Source organism: Lactuca virosa, chromosome 2 (genome assembly GCF_052849685.1).
Source record: "Lactuca virosa cultivar CGN04683 chromosome 2, Lactuca_virosa_CGN04683_v6, whole genome shotgun sequence".
Taxonomy (NCBI): Eukaryota; Viridiplantae; Streptophyta; class Magnoliopsida; order Asterales; family Asteraceae; genus Lactuca; species Lactuca virosa.
Window position 1 is genome coordinate 260,640,547 of NC_136427.1, and position 17,878 is coordinate 260,658,424.

Genomic DNA, 17,878 nt, shown 5'->3' on the forward strand with positions numbered 1-17,878 from the left:
CAACTTTTCAAGCGCCTCTGTTGTCGCCTTCCTCGCAGTTCAATCCTCACTTTTGACAACGAAATCAACCATAACCGTCACCAGATTCCTCACAATTATCTGACTCGAAGCAGCACCGACGCTGATCACACTCGCTACGACAGTCAACAATGTTGCCTTCGCTTTAAAGTTATCGTTCTTCGACAGCCTTTCAATCCTCGGTAACAACCTCCTCAAGTAAGCAGTGCGTGGATCTGGTGCGCCGTTGATAACCTTCACCTTCTACCTCCTCCTTTCAAATACACTTTTGCATTCTCCCTCGTCTGTATTTTGTGTTAGGTTAAAACCCAAATCAGATATAAAATAACCCAAAGTTATGAAGTCGAAATCGTTTCAAGCCCTAATCGGTGGAGAGAGTACCAGAAACTTTGATTTAGGTGTGATTAGGGCTCGAAAACCCTCAATTGGAGCAACAATGATAGCGTACCTGCAACATGCGCTTCTTCTCTATCATCGCCACTGAACATCCTCTCCGGTGAAGATGATGAAAGGAAAAAAAATGCCGGGTCATTAGATTCCTCGGTTTGGCCCTTTGCGATTCACACAAAAAAATGGCAAGAGCAACAGCATAACAGAGGTGGTCGATGGTGGCAGGAGGCTGCCCGGCAGCCTAGCGGTTGCTTCCTTTTTTGCTTATGTCGGCAGTAGTCATCGGAGGGGAAGAGGGAAGATGTAAGGCAGCAGGTTGGAGGGTTGCTTGGTGGAGTGGTTTTCGATCCAATGAGGGAGATATAAGGGTAGTGTGTGGTGTTGGAGAGAGAGAGAGAGAGAGAGAGAGAGAGAGGTTTAATTTTATTTTTTATTTTTTTATTTTTTTAAATCTGAAAATCAGAAAAACAATTAAGAAAAAAGAGAAAAACATATTAACAGGGGCAAATCCGTCATTTGGAAAAAAATCAGAACAGATTGGACCAAACAAGCAACAAAATGAAAACTTTGGACCTCTGGTGCTAGTCCAAACTTTTTTGGATCAAAGTGGCAATTTTGAGCAAACCACAGGGACCATTTGTGCAGTTTAGTCTTTTTTTTATTGGGTTCGGATTCCCATGACTCCAGCGGATCATGGGTTGTCATTTGCCACAGATCAGGGCTAATTTCAACGATTGAATTTTTTTAAGAGCATCAATGTCCCGATAAAATGTTAAAATTAAAGGACGAGATAAGAAAAAAAATATATACATTATCCATGTTCATCGTTAAAAAAGGTAGAATGATAAAATGGGAGAAAGTTTTATTTTCTTTTAAGAATATATAATTAAGGCTAAATTTCAGAAAAATAGTATGTGTGGTTTAGCAAATATCACAATTCTAAACTAAGTTTTCGACAGTTGAGCCATCGTAAGTTGTGGTTGAGAGTAAAGAAGAGAAGGCTACTCCACCATGGTGGAGATATCGGAACTTTTGGTTAGGTGTAGAGAAGATAACGGCGTTCTTTCTTCTGGTGTTGACTGTTGATTATCGATATAGATTTAGAGTAGGCTTGACCCCATGCAATCTAAGGGATCGTTTGTTTTTTGGCAAAAAAACTTTTTGGGCATTTACATCTGCGGGCGGGTAGATGTTTACCAAAAAGACTGTTTGTTTTCTGGAAGACAAAAGAACTCAAAAAGACTTCTTTATCACTTCTTCTATGAAGGCATAGAAAAATACTTTTGGTTCACGTCTTCTGTCGCAGATACGGACAAAGACTAAAGACATTTTACCACTTCCAAAACAAACACCACCTAAGTGTCTTAGAAATCAAAGATGTCATTTATACATACATCAAAAATCGCATCAAATTCAAGAAACCTCAACTACTTTCATAAAGAATAGAGTGTGAATTTGTCAATTGTTTTGTATGTTAAGCTTTTGAAGCTCATTAAAATTAGAGAAGGACTTTGAGTGAAAAAAAAAATAGTGAGACATGTAAAAAAAAAGAGAAATTGCCGAAAAGTTGCAGAACTGTGGAGCTGTCAAAGTATAAATTCAAAGATCAAAAATTTCGAAGAAATACCAAAAAGTGGAAGATACCAAAAATCAAACAAAAAGGTGGTGAATTCAAAGAAATCAATGATCAATTATTGCATGTGCACAACAAGCTATAGCTTCAACAACTAAAGTTGTAATTTTTTATTTCAAAGAAATCAAAGAAGCGATGAATTCCAAGGAGCTATCAAGAGTTGTAATTTTTCTAGATTATGTATGTTTGGAAGTTTAACCAAAAATACTTTGAGGTTAAGAAAGGTTTATGGGGATGGATTTGGAGGGTTGAAAAAATGAGTGTTGTATAAGTTAATGGGTGAATGTTCATATTGATTGTGAGTATTTAGGAATGTGAGGTTTTTATGAATTATAGACACAAATACATGAATTGCGGTCTTGGGATAATGGTTGGGTTTGAAATGGACTGTTCTATGTGATATTGGTAAGATAATAAAATCAATTTACTTGAGGGCACTCAAAGAATAAATATGAGGTATTTTGATATGTGCATATCTATACATATAATTGTATATCATATCTTAATATCTTAATATCTTAATTACTTTCATACCCTTTATAGAACAAAAGGTACTTAATTTGTTATATATTGTGTTGTAGGGGTAAAAGATGTGCTTGGAGCAGAAAGGAAGCTGGAAGTTGGAAGCTAAGGAATTTGATTAAAGATTATTAAATGAAGAAAAATATACTCAACACGTCGTGGTGACATCACCACGACGTGGTATTTTGACCTTTCCCGATTGACTTCGAAGACTTGCTGAATACGGAATAATCACGAAGACCACAACGTGGTGGTCTGTTTTTCGGGAAAGTATAAATACTTGCCATTATCCTCCGAATTGAGAACTTTTGCCTAGAGCTATTGACGATTTTTGAAGACCAAGGTTCTGAATTAAAGCTTGGAAGTGAAGAAATCGATTGTAGCTTGGGAATTGAGAGCATTAAGGCAATAAAACTCTTAATTACGACTTTCTATTATAGTTAATCATGTTTATGCATATGAATTTCGTTTTTATGACTTTAGTTGCTGAAATCATGGGCTAAACCTCATGACTTTCGTTTAGCCTAGGATTGTTTGCTTCAATATGACTTGATTTATGGATTGGATTTAGTTTTATTGGTTATTTGTTGATCTAGCTTATTAAAGAACCTCACGTGCTTGTGATAACTGCTTTCTCTATTTATTGTTGAATTTAATTAAGTTTGTATGACCATCTTTCTTAATTGAATTTGAATCTTATGATCTCGTGAATTGCAAAATTGTAGGACTAGAGTTGTGAATAAAACCTAGGGTTAAATAGAAAAGTGGGTAAATAAGTGTAGGAGTTAATATATGACGACCAATCATATATTGAATTGAATTAATAAACCAATTTGACCAATTATTTATAAGTCTAATTAACACAAATTGAACACTAGTAAACTTGTTAGTTTGTCCGCCTGATCACCGTATGAATGAGCTTGTTTGTTAAAGGATTAAATTAGTGAACACTAATTTGGTCATCTTAGGAATTCGTAACCAATGAAACTATAATCCATTGCACTTCCATGAATCAATAATAATAACAAATAAATATGAAGCTAAACGAAAGTATCTCAATTACCTTGGTTAAATCATATTTGTTTTATTTGCTTTAGTTTTTAGTAATTACTTCATTAGTTAATGGTGATTAGTTAGTTGATAATTTAAGTTTCTAGCCTTGCAAAACTAGAGAAAAAAACATTTTTCTAATTTTATTTGTTAATTAGTTAGTAGCAGATAAAAATAGCTAAAACACTTTTCCTTGAGTTCGACACTTGTTCTTACCACAACTATACTATTACACGATTAGGTACACTTCCTAGTGTGTTTAATAGTCCAGTTGAGAGAAAATTAAGTTTTATAAATCTAAAACTTGAGTAAGTAAAATATACAATAAAACATGCATCATAGATCGACCCTAAAGATCCGGAGACGATCCTCCGTCAACTCGATGGTACACTCCTTGATCGACCCGAAAATCACCGGGGTCGCATCAGGTGGCCTCTCGTAATATCAAACGTGATGAACTCTCGCAGACCCTCGTTAATTGGTTCGGTAACCGAGCCCGAACCAGATCCAAATCTTGAACCTTCTGCTCTGTTGCGTGTCACCACCATGCTGAAACATAATACACAAACAATTAGTATACACACAAAAAGGTTCACACTCCCGAAGTTTCTCGAATTCATCAAGTCCTTCCTTGTCCTGTGTATAGATCTTGTGCTTTCAGTAGTACGGGCCTATGACAACCCGAAACTTTTATCCTATACAATCGATCTTTATAGCAATATTAAACTCGATTTTATCATCTTTTAACGTCGTTTAAGAGATTAGGAATGAGTCAACATGTCGTTTAGAAGCAAAATCGGGCCATACATATTCTTTCAAGGTTCTTCGATTCAGGCGAGTCTTCCTTACTGTACTCGTGGGGCGAAGGCACCAAGGCCAGCCCATTGGATTGAATATCCTGTTATATGATAGTATGTTATTATGCTATAGAGATCGGTTAGATCGGTATCCTGATATATAGGATGTTTGTAACGCCTGGTTCCTGGTACGCATTTTAACTTTATTATTTATTCATTTTGGAAGGGTTACTCGGCGAGTTGGTGGCCCTAACTCGTCGAGTAGAAGGCAGAAAAGGCAAGGGTTTTAAGTGAGCTACTCGACGAGTCGAAGTCCTGACTCGACGAGTAGGCCAGGCTGGATGAAACCCTAATCTTTGGGGTTTGCACCCTATTTAAGCATCATATCTGGTCTCCATCTCAGCCTCCATCACCTTCAAACCCTAATCTCGAAACCCTAATCAACCTTGAGTGATCTTGAGCTATTTCTTGCCATTTTGAATGGTTTGTGCGTTCTTGAAGCTTAGAAGAAGAAGAAGGAGTTTGAAGGTTCAAGGAGAAGGTTATAGATCTAGGGATTTCGTTCCATTCTCATCACTTTCTGGTAATCAAGCTCTAAACTTGCCTTATAGTTCATTAGATCTCTTTGTGGTCTCTTTTATGGTTTTTTGTCCAAGTAGCATGATTTATGAGGCATGGATGTCCCAAACTGATTATTCTTTTAGATTTGGAGTTAATGAGGGTTGTAAAGGCATAAAGGTGCAAACTTTATGCCATTTGAGTCTCATGAAAACCTTATGGATATTGTTATAGCCTTTTTAAGCCCCAAAAGGGGCCATGCATGGAAGCAAGCTCGAGACTTTACGTGGTTAACTGGTTTCTAGACCCTAGATCTAGGCTTTCATGCTTTGGTTTGGTATACTAAGGCTGTTTGGATAAGATCTATGTCTTAGAGGAGTTAGGGTTTTGGCTAAACCCTTCAAAAAGAGTTATCAACGGGTAAAGTTGGAAACTTTATCCTTGGAAAGGTCATTCCCAGTGGACAAGTGAAGTTTGGAACATACATATGAATGGTAGGAGCTTAATCCATTGAGATGACTCAATCAGACAGGGGAACTCGTCGAGTCCAGGGAAGGACTCGACGAGTTGAAGTGGGTTGTCTCGATTATTACAACATCAAGAACTCGACGAGTCTGTTCAGGGACTCGACAAGTTGACTCAGTAGACCAGGAGTTTAAGCATTCAGGGACTCACCGAGTTGGGAGATAACTCGACGAGTTGGGTTGACTGAGAGTTGAACTTGACTTTGACTTTGACTTTGACTAGAGGTAAAATGGTCATTTTACCCTAAGAGAGGATTAGCAGATTATGATTAAGTGTTATTATGGTATTGATAGCCGGAGAGTCGCCAGAGCAGTAGACAGGGATTCCTCACTCGAGTTTTCAGTAGTCAGTCTTGCGAGGTGAGTTTTCCTCCAGTAGGAACGGGTCTAAGGCCACAATGTCGGCCCATTTAGTTGTTAGTAGTTCCGGACTTCCGTCCGATGCCGGGGCGGTCCCGAGAAGAGTATATGTATGCTTGATGTCTTTGTGATTCATGCATGTTATGTGTTATGTGTTTCGGGGTAAGCCCGATGCTGGGGCAAGCCTGATGTATGTTAGTGTATTTGTTATGTGTGACGTGTTCTGGGGTAAGCCCGATGCCAGGGCAAGCCCGATGCATGTTAGTTTATATGTTATCTGTTATGTCATCCGGGCTTCGGTCTGATGCTGGGGTAAGCCCGATGTATGTTATTGTTATATGATATGTTATGTGTTTATGATATATGATATGCTGTGTATGTGTCGGGGTAAGCCCGTTGCCGGGGTGAGCCCGATGCCAGACGCGGTCTGATGCCGGGGTGAGCCCGATGCCGGGCTGGAGTCCGATGCCGGGTAAGCCGATGCCAGCTTCGTCCCGATGCAGCTGGGCTGTGTCCAATAGTTGTGTTATCTGTTATATGATATATGTGTATGGTATGTGGTAGTTTGGGGGAGCTCACTAAGCTTCGTGCTTACAGTTTTCAGTTTGGTTTCAGGTACTTCAGCTAGCAAAGAGAAGGGCTCGGGATGATCGTATGATACATACCACAATTTTCTAGCCTGGGAGATTTACTCTGATATTTGATATGAAATTTTGATATGTTGATAGATATTATGATACTTTGAGATACATGCTTTATGATTTTATACTATGATGATGATATTTATGGTTTTAATAATGATTTAAAAACGAAATTTTTGGACCGTATTTTTGGGATGTTTCAATGTTAGCATGCGGTAGTGATCGGTATATCTGCCTGTTTGTCTGTTGACTGATTATATGTTTATCTGTTATGTATATGTCGGCATGTTATGGTTGGTTGGGTTGAGGCGGTCCTGCTTTGTGCTGAAGGCCAAGATACCCGGGGCGGTCCAGTTAAGCCGAAGACCCGACGAGCGCTCTGGATTGGCTGAAGGCCCTCTGAGGCAGTCCAGTCATGCCGAAGGCTCGGGAGCGGTCCGGATAGGTTGCAGGCCCTGCGAGGCAGTCCATTAATGCTGAAGGCTCATTTATGCATGCTGTTGTTTGTTATGTTTTTTGTGGTGGTACTTCGGGGGAGCTCACAAAGCTTTGGCTTGCAGTTTTAGTTTATTGTTTCAGGTACTTTTGAGGATCATGGGAAGCAAAGGCATGATCGTGCACATCTTCCTGTTTTATGTCACCGGGTCTTGGGAAAACTCTGATTTTTAAATCATGTTTTTGAAACAATGACTCCTTTTGTAAAAAATGTTGGTTAATGGTTAATTTTGAAAATTTTAAATTTCTTTGATTTTTGGAGTGTTATATTGGAAATATGGAAATTATGTTGCTATCTTATTTGCATGCAAACCCTAATAAAAAGTGGTACGAGATATGTGCTCGAGGTTGTAAATGGTGCTGAACACAACGTCGGTTTCGATTTCTATACATCCCGAGTGATGACAATGAAACAACATTTGATTTTAGAAAGAGCATAGGTAGAGAAGTAGTAAAGTTTGTGTGGTTCATTAGTTGTAGTTGCCAATAATGGATATCTTACCCTGCAAAGGTAAGGTTTTACAAATGAATTGGAAGCAAGCACCATTTTTTTGAGTAACATCGACACCTCTAGCCACGTATGTACATAAAGTTAACATTAATATCCTAAAAAACAAAAACAAAAAAACAATGGAATTGAATGTGTGAATTGTACATAAAGTTAACATTAATATCCTAAAAAACAAAAACAAAAAACAATGAAATTGAATGTGTGAATACAAAAGATGGCAGTAAACAAACTTTGTTCATCTATTATATTATACATTCCACTTTACAGTTAAGATTTTTTTTTCATGCGTAACCAATACCTTGGCGTGTTAGTAAATAATCTGATAAGGACATGTAATAATGTAATCTTCAAATCTAAAGCTATAGTTGAATGTTTTGTGAGACACATATGATACATCATCCAAAAATTCATTAGATTTATCAAATTGTTCATTATATAAAATATACAAGATAATCAACATTGTCTTAAAATTAACAAAAAATTTCACATATATTATTTAGACATCAACGGATTAAAACAAACTACATTACTGAAAAATTTAAAAAACATCAACTTAAAATTAATTTTTTTATTAAAATCATTTAGAAATCCATAACTTTGAGCAAACTATAGTACAAATAAGTATTATCATTTCAAAATTAATAAGTTTATTGGTCAATTTTTGAAAAAAGATTAATAATTTTGGATGTATTTATCTTTTTCTTTTTTGGGCTAATTACTAATCTAGCAAAATTAAGGAAGTGATTAGCAATTTTTAGCCAAAAACTAGTAAATATTCAAATATAGCCCACGAAACCGTATGTTTCTATATTCGTCTATCGTTTCGTCAATTCGTCTACTGTTTCGTGTTTTGTATAATTTTTTTTTTCATTTCTAAGATACAAAACCGTAGGTTTTTAAAACCTACGGTTTCCTCTCGGTTTAGCTACGGTTTCCCAAACCGTAGCCTACGGTTTTGGGAAAAAAATACGTTTTTTTTTTTTTTTTTTTTTTTTTTTTTTTTAAGTCTACTATTTTGGGGTTTAATTTACTGTTTTGTAAAAAAAGCTACGGTTTTAATTTTTTTTTGTGATATAGAGTATTAAAAATAGTGTTTATAAGATGTAGAATTATTTTAACAATTATTTTGTTAAAATTTTTTGAGAATTCAAAACATTAGACTTAAAAAAAAAACCGTATTCTTTTTGTGATATAGAGTATTAAAAAGAGTGTTTATAAGATGTTGAATTATTTTAACAATTATATTGTTTATAAAATGTAGAGCTGTTTTTTGACAATTATTTTGTTAAAAAATATTTTTTGTAAAATATAAACTAGTTTTTTAAGAATTAATACAATAATTTTTTGCTAAATTGTAGATTATTTTTTTGAATTTGTTGACTGATTTTTTTGGTAAATTTGACAATTTTTTTTGGTAAATTTGACTACTTTTTTTTGGTTTTATATACATACCTACGGTTTCTTTTTTTTTTTTCAAAAAAAAAAAATCACAGCATCAACAAAATATACAAATGTTTATTTATTGGTTATAAATTAAAAAAAAAACGGAAAAAAATAAACTATGCATTAAATTTGGTAAAAAAAAAAACCTACGGTGTAGAACCCTTTACTGCACAAACTATGCATTAAATCATTGTACACCGTAGGTTTCAAAAAAACCTACAGTTTCGCTATTTTTTTTTGAGTTTAAAAAAAAATCATGAAATTATAGTATATATATCAAATTCCGATCATGTTGGATCAAATTTAAAAAAAAAACGTAAAAAAAAATACTTCCGGTTCGACGAAACCGTAGGTGTACAAGTCGACACTGCACAAACTGTGCATTGGGCACTTGTACACCGTAGGTTTCGTATGAAACCTACAGTTTTATTTTTTTTTATTTTTTTGATTTTTTTCAAATAAAAACTTAAACCCATATACAAAACCTACTCATAATCACGAACACGGTAAAATTTTGATGAAAAGTAGACAAACCTGGTTGTTCTTCGGGTGCTCCATTGAGAGAAAACAGTAGGCAAACAAAAAAAAAAAATAGTGAAAAATGACATAATCTGAAAAATTAACCATTATATACTTTGAGCTAATGGGCCACGAAAAAGTAAACGAGCCGTGAAAACAGTAGTCCATTACCACGAAATAGTAGATTTCAAGAAAAAGAGTAGTCAACACACGTTGACCGCAGTCAACTGTTGACTACTATTTGGTGGGCTATTTTTGGCTAAGACTCATTTTTTGGCTATTTTTGATAAGTCATTAACAATGACTAGATTAGTAATTTTCCTTTCTTCTTTCCTTAAAGTTAAATTTATTAGGAATGTTTTACCCTTAAAAGTCGTTTTCATTAAGAAAATATCCAAATAAAACTGTTTTTCATGTAGTATGACGTATTGGCGACTTGGCGTGCCCGTAAAATCGTGAAATTTGAGCCCAATTTAATCGTGTCCGAAGCCCGTTCCGCCGCAATGTAAAACCAGAAAAACAGAAGCCCAATCCTCTACGATCAGCCGACTTCTGAACGCAAAAAGAACGCGGAGAGAAACCAACACTGGGAAAAGCGACACTGCGAGACATACGGAGACGACGACGACGACGACAACGACCACGACCACCAGCAGCCACCGGATTTTCACAAATTCTCCTTCAATGGAATTTTACTAATCAAAGGTATCATTTCCCCTATCCAATTATTCATTTATTCTCTCAATTTGGCTCAAACTTTTCCGAGTAAGAACTAGGGTACAGAATCACCCAATTTCTTGAATTACCAAATGTAGCTCATTTTTGTGGGGTTTTACACCTGTAGCTGTAGGTAGTATATTCTTGGATTATGTACGGAGAATTTGAACTTTTTATCAAGGTGCTCCGAGTAGAGCGCTGACTTTTTTGGTTAGAATTCGTGATGATTACCTTATGCTTGTTAATTTAGCTCGCCTTGCACTTAATCAAGATTCTCATTCGAATGTCATTGGTAATTCATTCAGAATAAAAAATTTCAAGGTATCCTACATATGAGTGGGGTACCTAGAGTGTTTTGAGTCATGGCTGGAAACGCAAGATTTGAATCGCCCTCAGCTAGTTCTTCCGAGCCAGGGTTTTCTGGAACTTATTCAAATGGTAAGAGGACTACTCATTCGGTGTCAGGTGGGCCCAATTTGGATAGGTCCGGAAGCTTCAGAGAGGGTGCTGAAAGTCGGCTGTTTAATTCAGGGATTTCTGTCTCACGAGGTGGAAATAATGCAATGATAGCATCAGGACATTTCCCCCCTTTGTCTCAGTGTTTGTCTCTTGACCCAATCCCAATGGGTGATAGGAAGATTGATAGGTCAGTTGAATTAAGAAGAGTCATGGGACTTTTCATTGGAAGCACAAATGAAGATAATAGTTCTTCTGGAACTTCTGGTCCTTCTAACTTAAAGCCTTCACCTCCAGTGGCTGTTGCAGATGATCTGAAGCGTTTCAGATCGAGTGTTGCAGATACGTGTATCACAGCTAGGTACTTTTTTGTTATTTTCATGACATTAGTATGGATTTTCATTTTTCAGCAAGTATATTGTTGGTTAATAATATTGTATGATGCAACACTTTTTAACAGGGGAAGGGCAAGCAAATTAGATGAACACTTGCATAAGTTGGATAAATATTGTGATGTTGTAATCTCTAAGAAACCACAAAGGAATGAGTTAGTGAATAATGATCAAACAGGTGGTTTAAACACAAAGATTGGAACTCAAATTTACAGAAACCCAACAGAACTTGTAAATCAAGATCGCCCCAAGAATGTTCTTTTGAACAAGCGTGTCCGCACTTCAGTTGCAGAAACAAGGGTTTGCTTTTAATATGATTTATTTATTTTCAACTTGTTCATTTCTTTATTTGTTGTTATACGTAGACCCAAAAGCTAATTTTCAAATGAATTCCAGGAATTCCGAAGTAATGGTCTTAGAAGACAGCCTGTAGCAATGGCTAAAGAAAGAGATTTACTCAAGGACAACAATGGAGAATCTGATATTTTAGAAGAGAAGATTCAGAGGTTGCCTGCAGGAGGTGAAGGGTGGGATAAAAAGATGAAAAGAAAACGTTCAGTTGGGGCAGCTTTTACAAGACCTATGGATAGCAATGGAGAGCCTAAAAGAACTCTTCAAAACAAGGTTGCCAGTGACCCTGGGTTGCAATCAAGTGATGTGCACCCTTACAGGTACTACAGCGGGTTCATCAAAAAACAATAAATTGGGTTTCACTTTGCATAATTAATACTTGTTAAAGCAGATTAGGAGCTTCTAATGGTAGTGGAAACACCCACAAGGTGGATAACAAGTTAGAAGGATCATCTAACAGCTCTCGTGCTCGCCTGTCCCCTAGAAATGAACAGGAGGGGCCCGCTGTTCCCAGAGATCTTACTGTAGGGCCAAATAAGGAAAGAATTATCACAAAAGGAAACAATAAGTATGTGTCCACTTGTATAACTTAATGAAATAATCATGCATTTTATTTGTTTTTAACTAATGTATTGTGTTTGCAGGTTAAATACACGTGATGACAGTTATACTCCGTGTGCTAGTCCAGTGACAAAAGGGAAAGCTTCAAGGACTCCACGTAATGGTGCCAGCTCATCACCAAGTACTCCACGTGTATCCGGAACATCAGAAACCTGGGATAATGCGACAGGTGGAAACAAAATCCCTTCAACTGGTGGACCCGGGCCCACCAGGAAACGTGCTATGCCAGCTGGATCATCTCCCTCAATGACTCAGTGGGGTAGTCAGAGGCCACAGAAAATGTCAAGAACAAGGAGAGCGAATCTGGTGTCTCCTGTTTCAAATCAAGAAGAAAAACAACAGTTATCATCTGACAGCTGTTCGCATTCTGATATTAGTGTTAGATTGGCATCTGATGGGACAAATGGTACTCTTGTTTCAAAACAGTTTAAACCTAAACCAGAGATTGTTCAATCTCCACAACGTATGTCTGAAAGTGAAGAATCTGTTGGTGGTGAAAGCAGATTGAAGGAGAAAGAAAAGGGAAACGGTGATACAGATGCAAATGCAAATGCAAATCCAATTGTAAATGTAAATGTGAATGAAGGTCAGAATGTTGTGCCTTCATTACCAGTTGGAGTGAAGGTCAAATCTGTAATTAATGAAGAAAGTAGTGAGGGGGGTGTGAGGAGACAAGGGCGAAGTGGAAGAGGTCCTTTGATTGCTAGGGCTAGCTCTTCAGTGAATGGGGAGAAAATGGATAATTCACCCATGATTAAGCCAATTCAAAGAAACAGGCCTGGTTATGAGAAGAATGGAAGGTATTCAGATTTTAATTTTATTTATAGTTTTTAATTTTTGGTTTACTCATGCAATGATGCATTTTTTGCCAGTAATAAAGGACGCCCTTTGAAAAAGCTCTCAGATCGTAAGGGATTTTCACGTCTTGGCCATTTGCAAAACAGTGGTAAAGATTTCACAGGTATAGATACTGCTAATTGCTATCTTTTGTGTTTTTTTTTTAAAAAAAAAAAATATTAAATTTTTTATATAAAGTTTCAGGAAAATCTGATGATGATCGTGAAGAACTGTTAGCAGCTGCAAATCATGCTCGCAATGCTAGCTGTAAGATGTTATATTTGTCATCTATTATATATATATTAATTACCAAAATCCGTTTGTGAGGCAAATCACTATTCATCTCAACTTCTATTCCTATCCGTCGATTGTGCTGTCATCTCCTTTTCTTTTTCTATGATGTTCCCACGATTTATATTTTTTTTTTCTATTTCCAAATCCAGGTTTACTAAACCCAAATCATGTTATATATTGTCAAGCATGCATTATTAAATGTAAAACAATAGTTTTTGGAAATAGTCATTTAGGTTCTGGTCATAGAAGATTTTCATATTTATAATCTTTTCCCCTCATTTAATTTTTATTTAACAGTTTTTACCCCTGATAATTTTAAAGTTAAATTATTGGTATTTTATACATTACGATTTGATCCCCTATTATATTTTAAAGTTACACTTCGACCCCTTACATATTTTTTTAATAATTTTTTTTTTATCAATTTCTTTAGGATACAATTTCAAGTCTTATTTTCGTCCGTCTCCTCCGTACATAATTATTTGTATCCAAATTTTATTTTGATATTTTTATGCTCCAGTTTATATGGTTTAATCGTCTCCATGGTATGTATGGTGTCAATCTGCGTTTTTGAACATACAGGGGCTTCCGCAGCATTGCGCGGACGGTCAAAATCCTAGTTTTTGTTAAATTTAGAAATATTTATATATATATATATATATATATATATATATATATATATATTTTTATCATTGATTGTGTAGATTTAGCGTGTTCAAACCCTTTCTGGAAAAAAATGGAACCAATATTTGCTCCTGTTAGCTCAAAAGACAGATTCTACTTATCCATGCAGGTGAGAACTGTTTTTTTTTAACAATTTGTCGAAATAATTTATGGATTTTTAACTTTTAAATCACTTGTTGTGATGCTTTTGAATCAGCTAAAATCTGAGCAGGATGTTCAGGGAAACTTTCCTCAGTTTCATGGTCGTGAAAATAATATTGTGGTAAGTTTTTAATCCTGGAATCTTGATTCATTCACTTCCTTTTTTTCAAAATAAATATGTTAATAAATAAATGCAACATATTGTTTTTTGGTGTCCTAGGTGAACTTTCCAAATGAGGAAAGAAACGGGCATGTGAAACACCAAGGAAGCGAGTCTTTTTCTGGGAGACTAGATTCAGAAAAAACATCTAAAGAATTCATTCCATTGTTTCAAAGAGTATTATCAGCACTCATTATAGAAGAGAACATGGATGAACTTGAAGAAGAAGAAGAAGAAAATATAACAACAGTTGAAGATGGTTTTTGTGATTCAGCATATGAAATGGATGATTATGAGCCTAGAAAGAGGGCAAGAAGGGAATTTGAATGTGACACAGTGTTTGGTGTCCATGCTCAAAGTCCTCATTCTGTGAAGGTGTCTTTTTCTATAAGTGGTTGCTCCAACTCCTTTAGAAGCCCTAGCATCAATGATTCTCCATGTGAAGATGTGCATTCAGAAGTTGAGCTTTTAGCTGGGATTTCAAAGGACTTACAGATGGAAAGTTTTAACATTTCTTCATTTGATAATAAGTATGAACAAATGCGTGTAGATGACAGACTTCTTTTAGAGCTTCAGAGCATTGGTCTATACCCTGAGTTAGTGGTAGGCTCACTATCCCTTGACTCACAATATGTAAAAAAAATGTCACCTTTTTTTTTTTTTTTTTTTTAATCTTTTTTCTGCGAATGACAGCCTAACTTGGATGACAAAGAAGATGAAGCAATCAAACATGAAATTGACCAGCTGAAGATGAGACTTAGACAACAGGTTAATTTTGCATTTCATTTGACCTAATATGATTTCAAGTGTTTGATGTGGTTTTATTTATTTATTTATTATATAGAATGGTAAAAAGAAGGCATGTTTGGAGAAAGTATGTAAAGGCGTTGGAGGCAGCTTTGTAGGGAGGTAAGAAGTTTATATATTTTAATATCTTAAAAGTCAAATTAGGCCAGAATTTTAAAAGTTTAAAACATCATCTTGTTGTTAATTGTTATGCAGAGATCTTGAGCAGGTTGCAATTGATAGATTGGTGGAGCTTGCTCACAGGAAACTTCTGGTAACTTCTTACTGTTTTTTTTTTTATAAATAATTTCTTAATCCCACTTTTTATAATATTCAACCAAGTTTTGTTGCATATATAATAACAGGCTACTAGAGGAGCTTCGAGAGCTGGGATTCCCAAAGTCCCAAAGCAAGTTGCATTGGCATTTGGAAGGAGGACACTTGCCAGATGTCGTAAATTTGCAAAATCAGGTATAAGCTGCTTCAATGTGCCTACATTGCGAGATGTCCTTTTTGCCCCTCAGGACCATGAGTTGGAGCCTACAGTTTCTGTAGCCACCACCACCACCAATTATATCGGATTCCAAAACCCTCATCAAGATTCAAGGCTATCATCTGGTACAAAATCCCTACTAAATCCTTTCATAATAACCCATTAAATGCTAATTAATTAATTAATTAATTATGATTATGATCAGATGAGGCATTTGCTATAAACGGGCCGATATCAAACAGAGGGAAGAAGAAGGAACTTTTGCTGGATGATGTTGGCACGGTTATGGGAGGGAAGAGATGCGATCAACGGAAGACAAAACCTAAGCCGAAACAAAAGGCGGCTGGAGTCCCAATGTCTGGGAATGGATTTGGAAGGACATTACATCCGGTACAGCCGTCGTTGTCGGTGGTAAATGTTGAGAGAAGGGACATTCGGATGGTGTCACAAGAAAGCAAGGAGATGATGCCACTTCATGAGTTGGATCCGTTGGATGAGTTAGGTGTGGGGACGGAGCTTGGTGGGGCCCAGGATTTGAGCTCTTTGTTGAACTTTGATGAAGAGGAATTACAAGATCAGTATACAGCAGGGCTTGATATACCAATGGATGATCTTGCAGAATTGAATATGTTTTGATACATCTTTCATGAAGGGGAGTTTGATGATATATGTATATTGTTGTGGATTATTATACAGGAAAGGTAAGAGTAAGAAGAAGAAGAAGAAGATGTCATGTATCAACCACCCATCATTTGTAATTATGGTCTCTCTTTTTTTTTAATTATTAATTTATGTCTGGGTTTAATGCTTGTTTTAGGAAAAGAACGGAATATGTTGTAGTTGTTGTGGTTGCCTTGTAAAGACAAGGGTATTTATATTCTGAACTGGAAGAGTTGCTGGTTATATGTAGTGGAATGAATGAATGTGTTGGATTAGTTGATAAATGATAAATGTTTTCTTTTTCTTTCAACCCCCCCAAACAAACACATTCATCATAACTATTAGTTAACTAACACGGACTTTACTCTTTTTATCAATATAGCCAATGTACATTGGTTTTTACACATTAAACATACTTTTTTTTTCCTGTAATAGCAACGTACTTACATTTCATTAACAATAGATGCAGTATACTTTTTTTTTCCATAATAGCAACATACTTATATTTTATCCATAAACAACCTAACATGTTGGGTATTATCAACAAGCAACCAAATGAGTTGCTATTATTGTCAATGAAATAAAAGTAGATTGCTAATAAACGTAAGATAATGAATATACATTGCAATAACCAGTAAAAATTAAAATACATACATATCAAGACTATTGAAGTTGTACCTTAATTTGTCAAAGTTAATAGATATTGAAACTATAATATTATACTTTGGATATGCCTTGTTATGTATCGGTAAGGTATATACTAATACTGTCATCCAATAACCATGTACACTTCTACAACAACTACCTACAAGCCACCCAAGTTGCTCTTGTTCCATATTATATCTTTCCAAACTACATACAAATTAATAACACCATTCAACCAGATTGGAAGATTTGATATTTTCAACAGCATTTTAAATTGAAAAGAAACAAGATCATTATGACTATCTATAGCTTAAAGGCACAAGATCATATAGAGAGTAACATGTGTATTTGGATGCTCTCCCTAATTCGAGATATATTAATGAAGTTGTGACGCTGCGATTTGCAATGCTAGATTTTAAATTGTTGAATTTTAGAGGTCTGATTTCAAGCTCAAGGGGCAATATTTCTTAGGCTATACTAGGCCATAGAAGACAATAAACTTGATTGTAGAATAAAGACTAAAGAGGTGAGATCGGATAAGTGTAAAATCTTATAGTATTAGTCAGGATCCTAAGATCTCAATATCTTGCTCGAGAATCGGATATAGTGTGATTAGGATCGATTTTTGCTTATAGGATCTTAAGAGATGTTAGGATTAAGTTTGAGAAATATGATTCAAATTTCGAACACATAGTCATCAAAAATATGTTTACAATAATGAGTTTATTTCGAACTATAACATGTTTCAACTAATAAACTATTTATAAAATATATTTCTATAAACATTTGCGTTACTAACCATGGATGACAATTTTTGAGTAATCATTAATCGTTTCATCAAACATACTATACTTTCTTTAGTGAAAATGAGACTATAATAGTATTTATTATGTATTTTTTTACTGTGTGATAATGACAATAATGAAATTAGATGTATTTAACAATGTTTTATCATTTTATGTAACATGTAACAATGATGGGCAGATTGGCGTTACAAAGGAATTATGACAATTGAATTACAACTCTATAAAACATAAATTGTTGTATATGAAGAAAAATTGTTATGTTCCAATCACTTCCCATTATATAATGGATATCTGATTTTTTATTTTGTTATGAAGCTTCTTTGAACTCCAGCCCACAGCCAAAATAAGCAATTAGAAATACTAAACACAGTATG

At 35.4% G+C, this 17,878-nt stretch overlaps 1 protein-coding gene across 3 annotated transcripts; it reads left to right on the top strand.

The window, feature by feature from the left end:
* Positions 1-9,978: 9,978 nt before the first annotated feature.
* LOC145160917 (spectrin beta chain, brain) lies at positions 9,979-16,363 on the top strand. 3 transcript variants are annotated; one of them, XM_079080292.1, is made up of 17 exons: positions 9,980-10,166; positions 10,306-10,388; positions 10,484-10,995; positions 11,095-11,326; positions 11,423-11,697; positions 11,769-11,945; positions 12,022-12,798; positions 12,871-12,959; positions 13,034-13,102; positions 13,834-13,922; positions 14,010-14,075; positions 14,175-14,717; positions 14,808-14,882; positions 14,959-15,023; positions 15,117-15,174; positions 15,266-15,518; positions 15,599-16,363. In XM_079080292.1, exons 3-17 carry the CDS (start codon positions 10,541-10,543, stop codon positions 16,027-16,029), a joined length of 3,654 nt encoding a protein of 1,217 aa, XP_078936418.1. In that variant the 5' UTR covers positions 9,980-10,166; positions 10,306-10,388; positions 10,484-10,540; the 3' UTR covers positions 16,030-16,363. The 3 variants fall into 3 exon arrangements, with proteins under 3 accessions (XP_078936419.1, XP_078936418.1, XP_078936417.1); XM_079080293.1 differs by lacking the exon at positions 10,306-10,388 and having other exon boundaries at positions 9,979-10,166; positions 13,040-13,102; XM_079080291.1 differs by lacking the exon at positions 10,306-10,388.
* The last annotated feature ends 1,515 nt before the right edge of the window (positions 16,364-17,878 follow it).

What these genes read in the sequence shown, in the direction of transcription:
- LOC145160917 (XM_079080292.1), top strand. Translation starts at nt 10,541, where the DNA reads ATGGCTGGAAACGCAAGATTTGAATCGCCCTCAGCTAGTTCTTCCGAG. An exon ending in GATACGTGTATCACAGCTAG is followed by an intron (nt 10,996 to 11,094) that starts GTACTTTTTTGT and finishes ACTTTTTAACAG; the next exon opens with GGGAAGGGCAAGCAAATTAG. An exon ending in AGTGATGTGCACCCTTACAG is followed by an intron (nt 11,698 to 11,768) that starts GTACTACAGCGG and finishes TTGTTAAAGCAG; the next exon opens with ATTAGGAGCTTCTAATGGTA.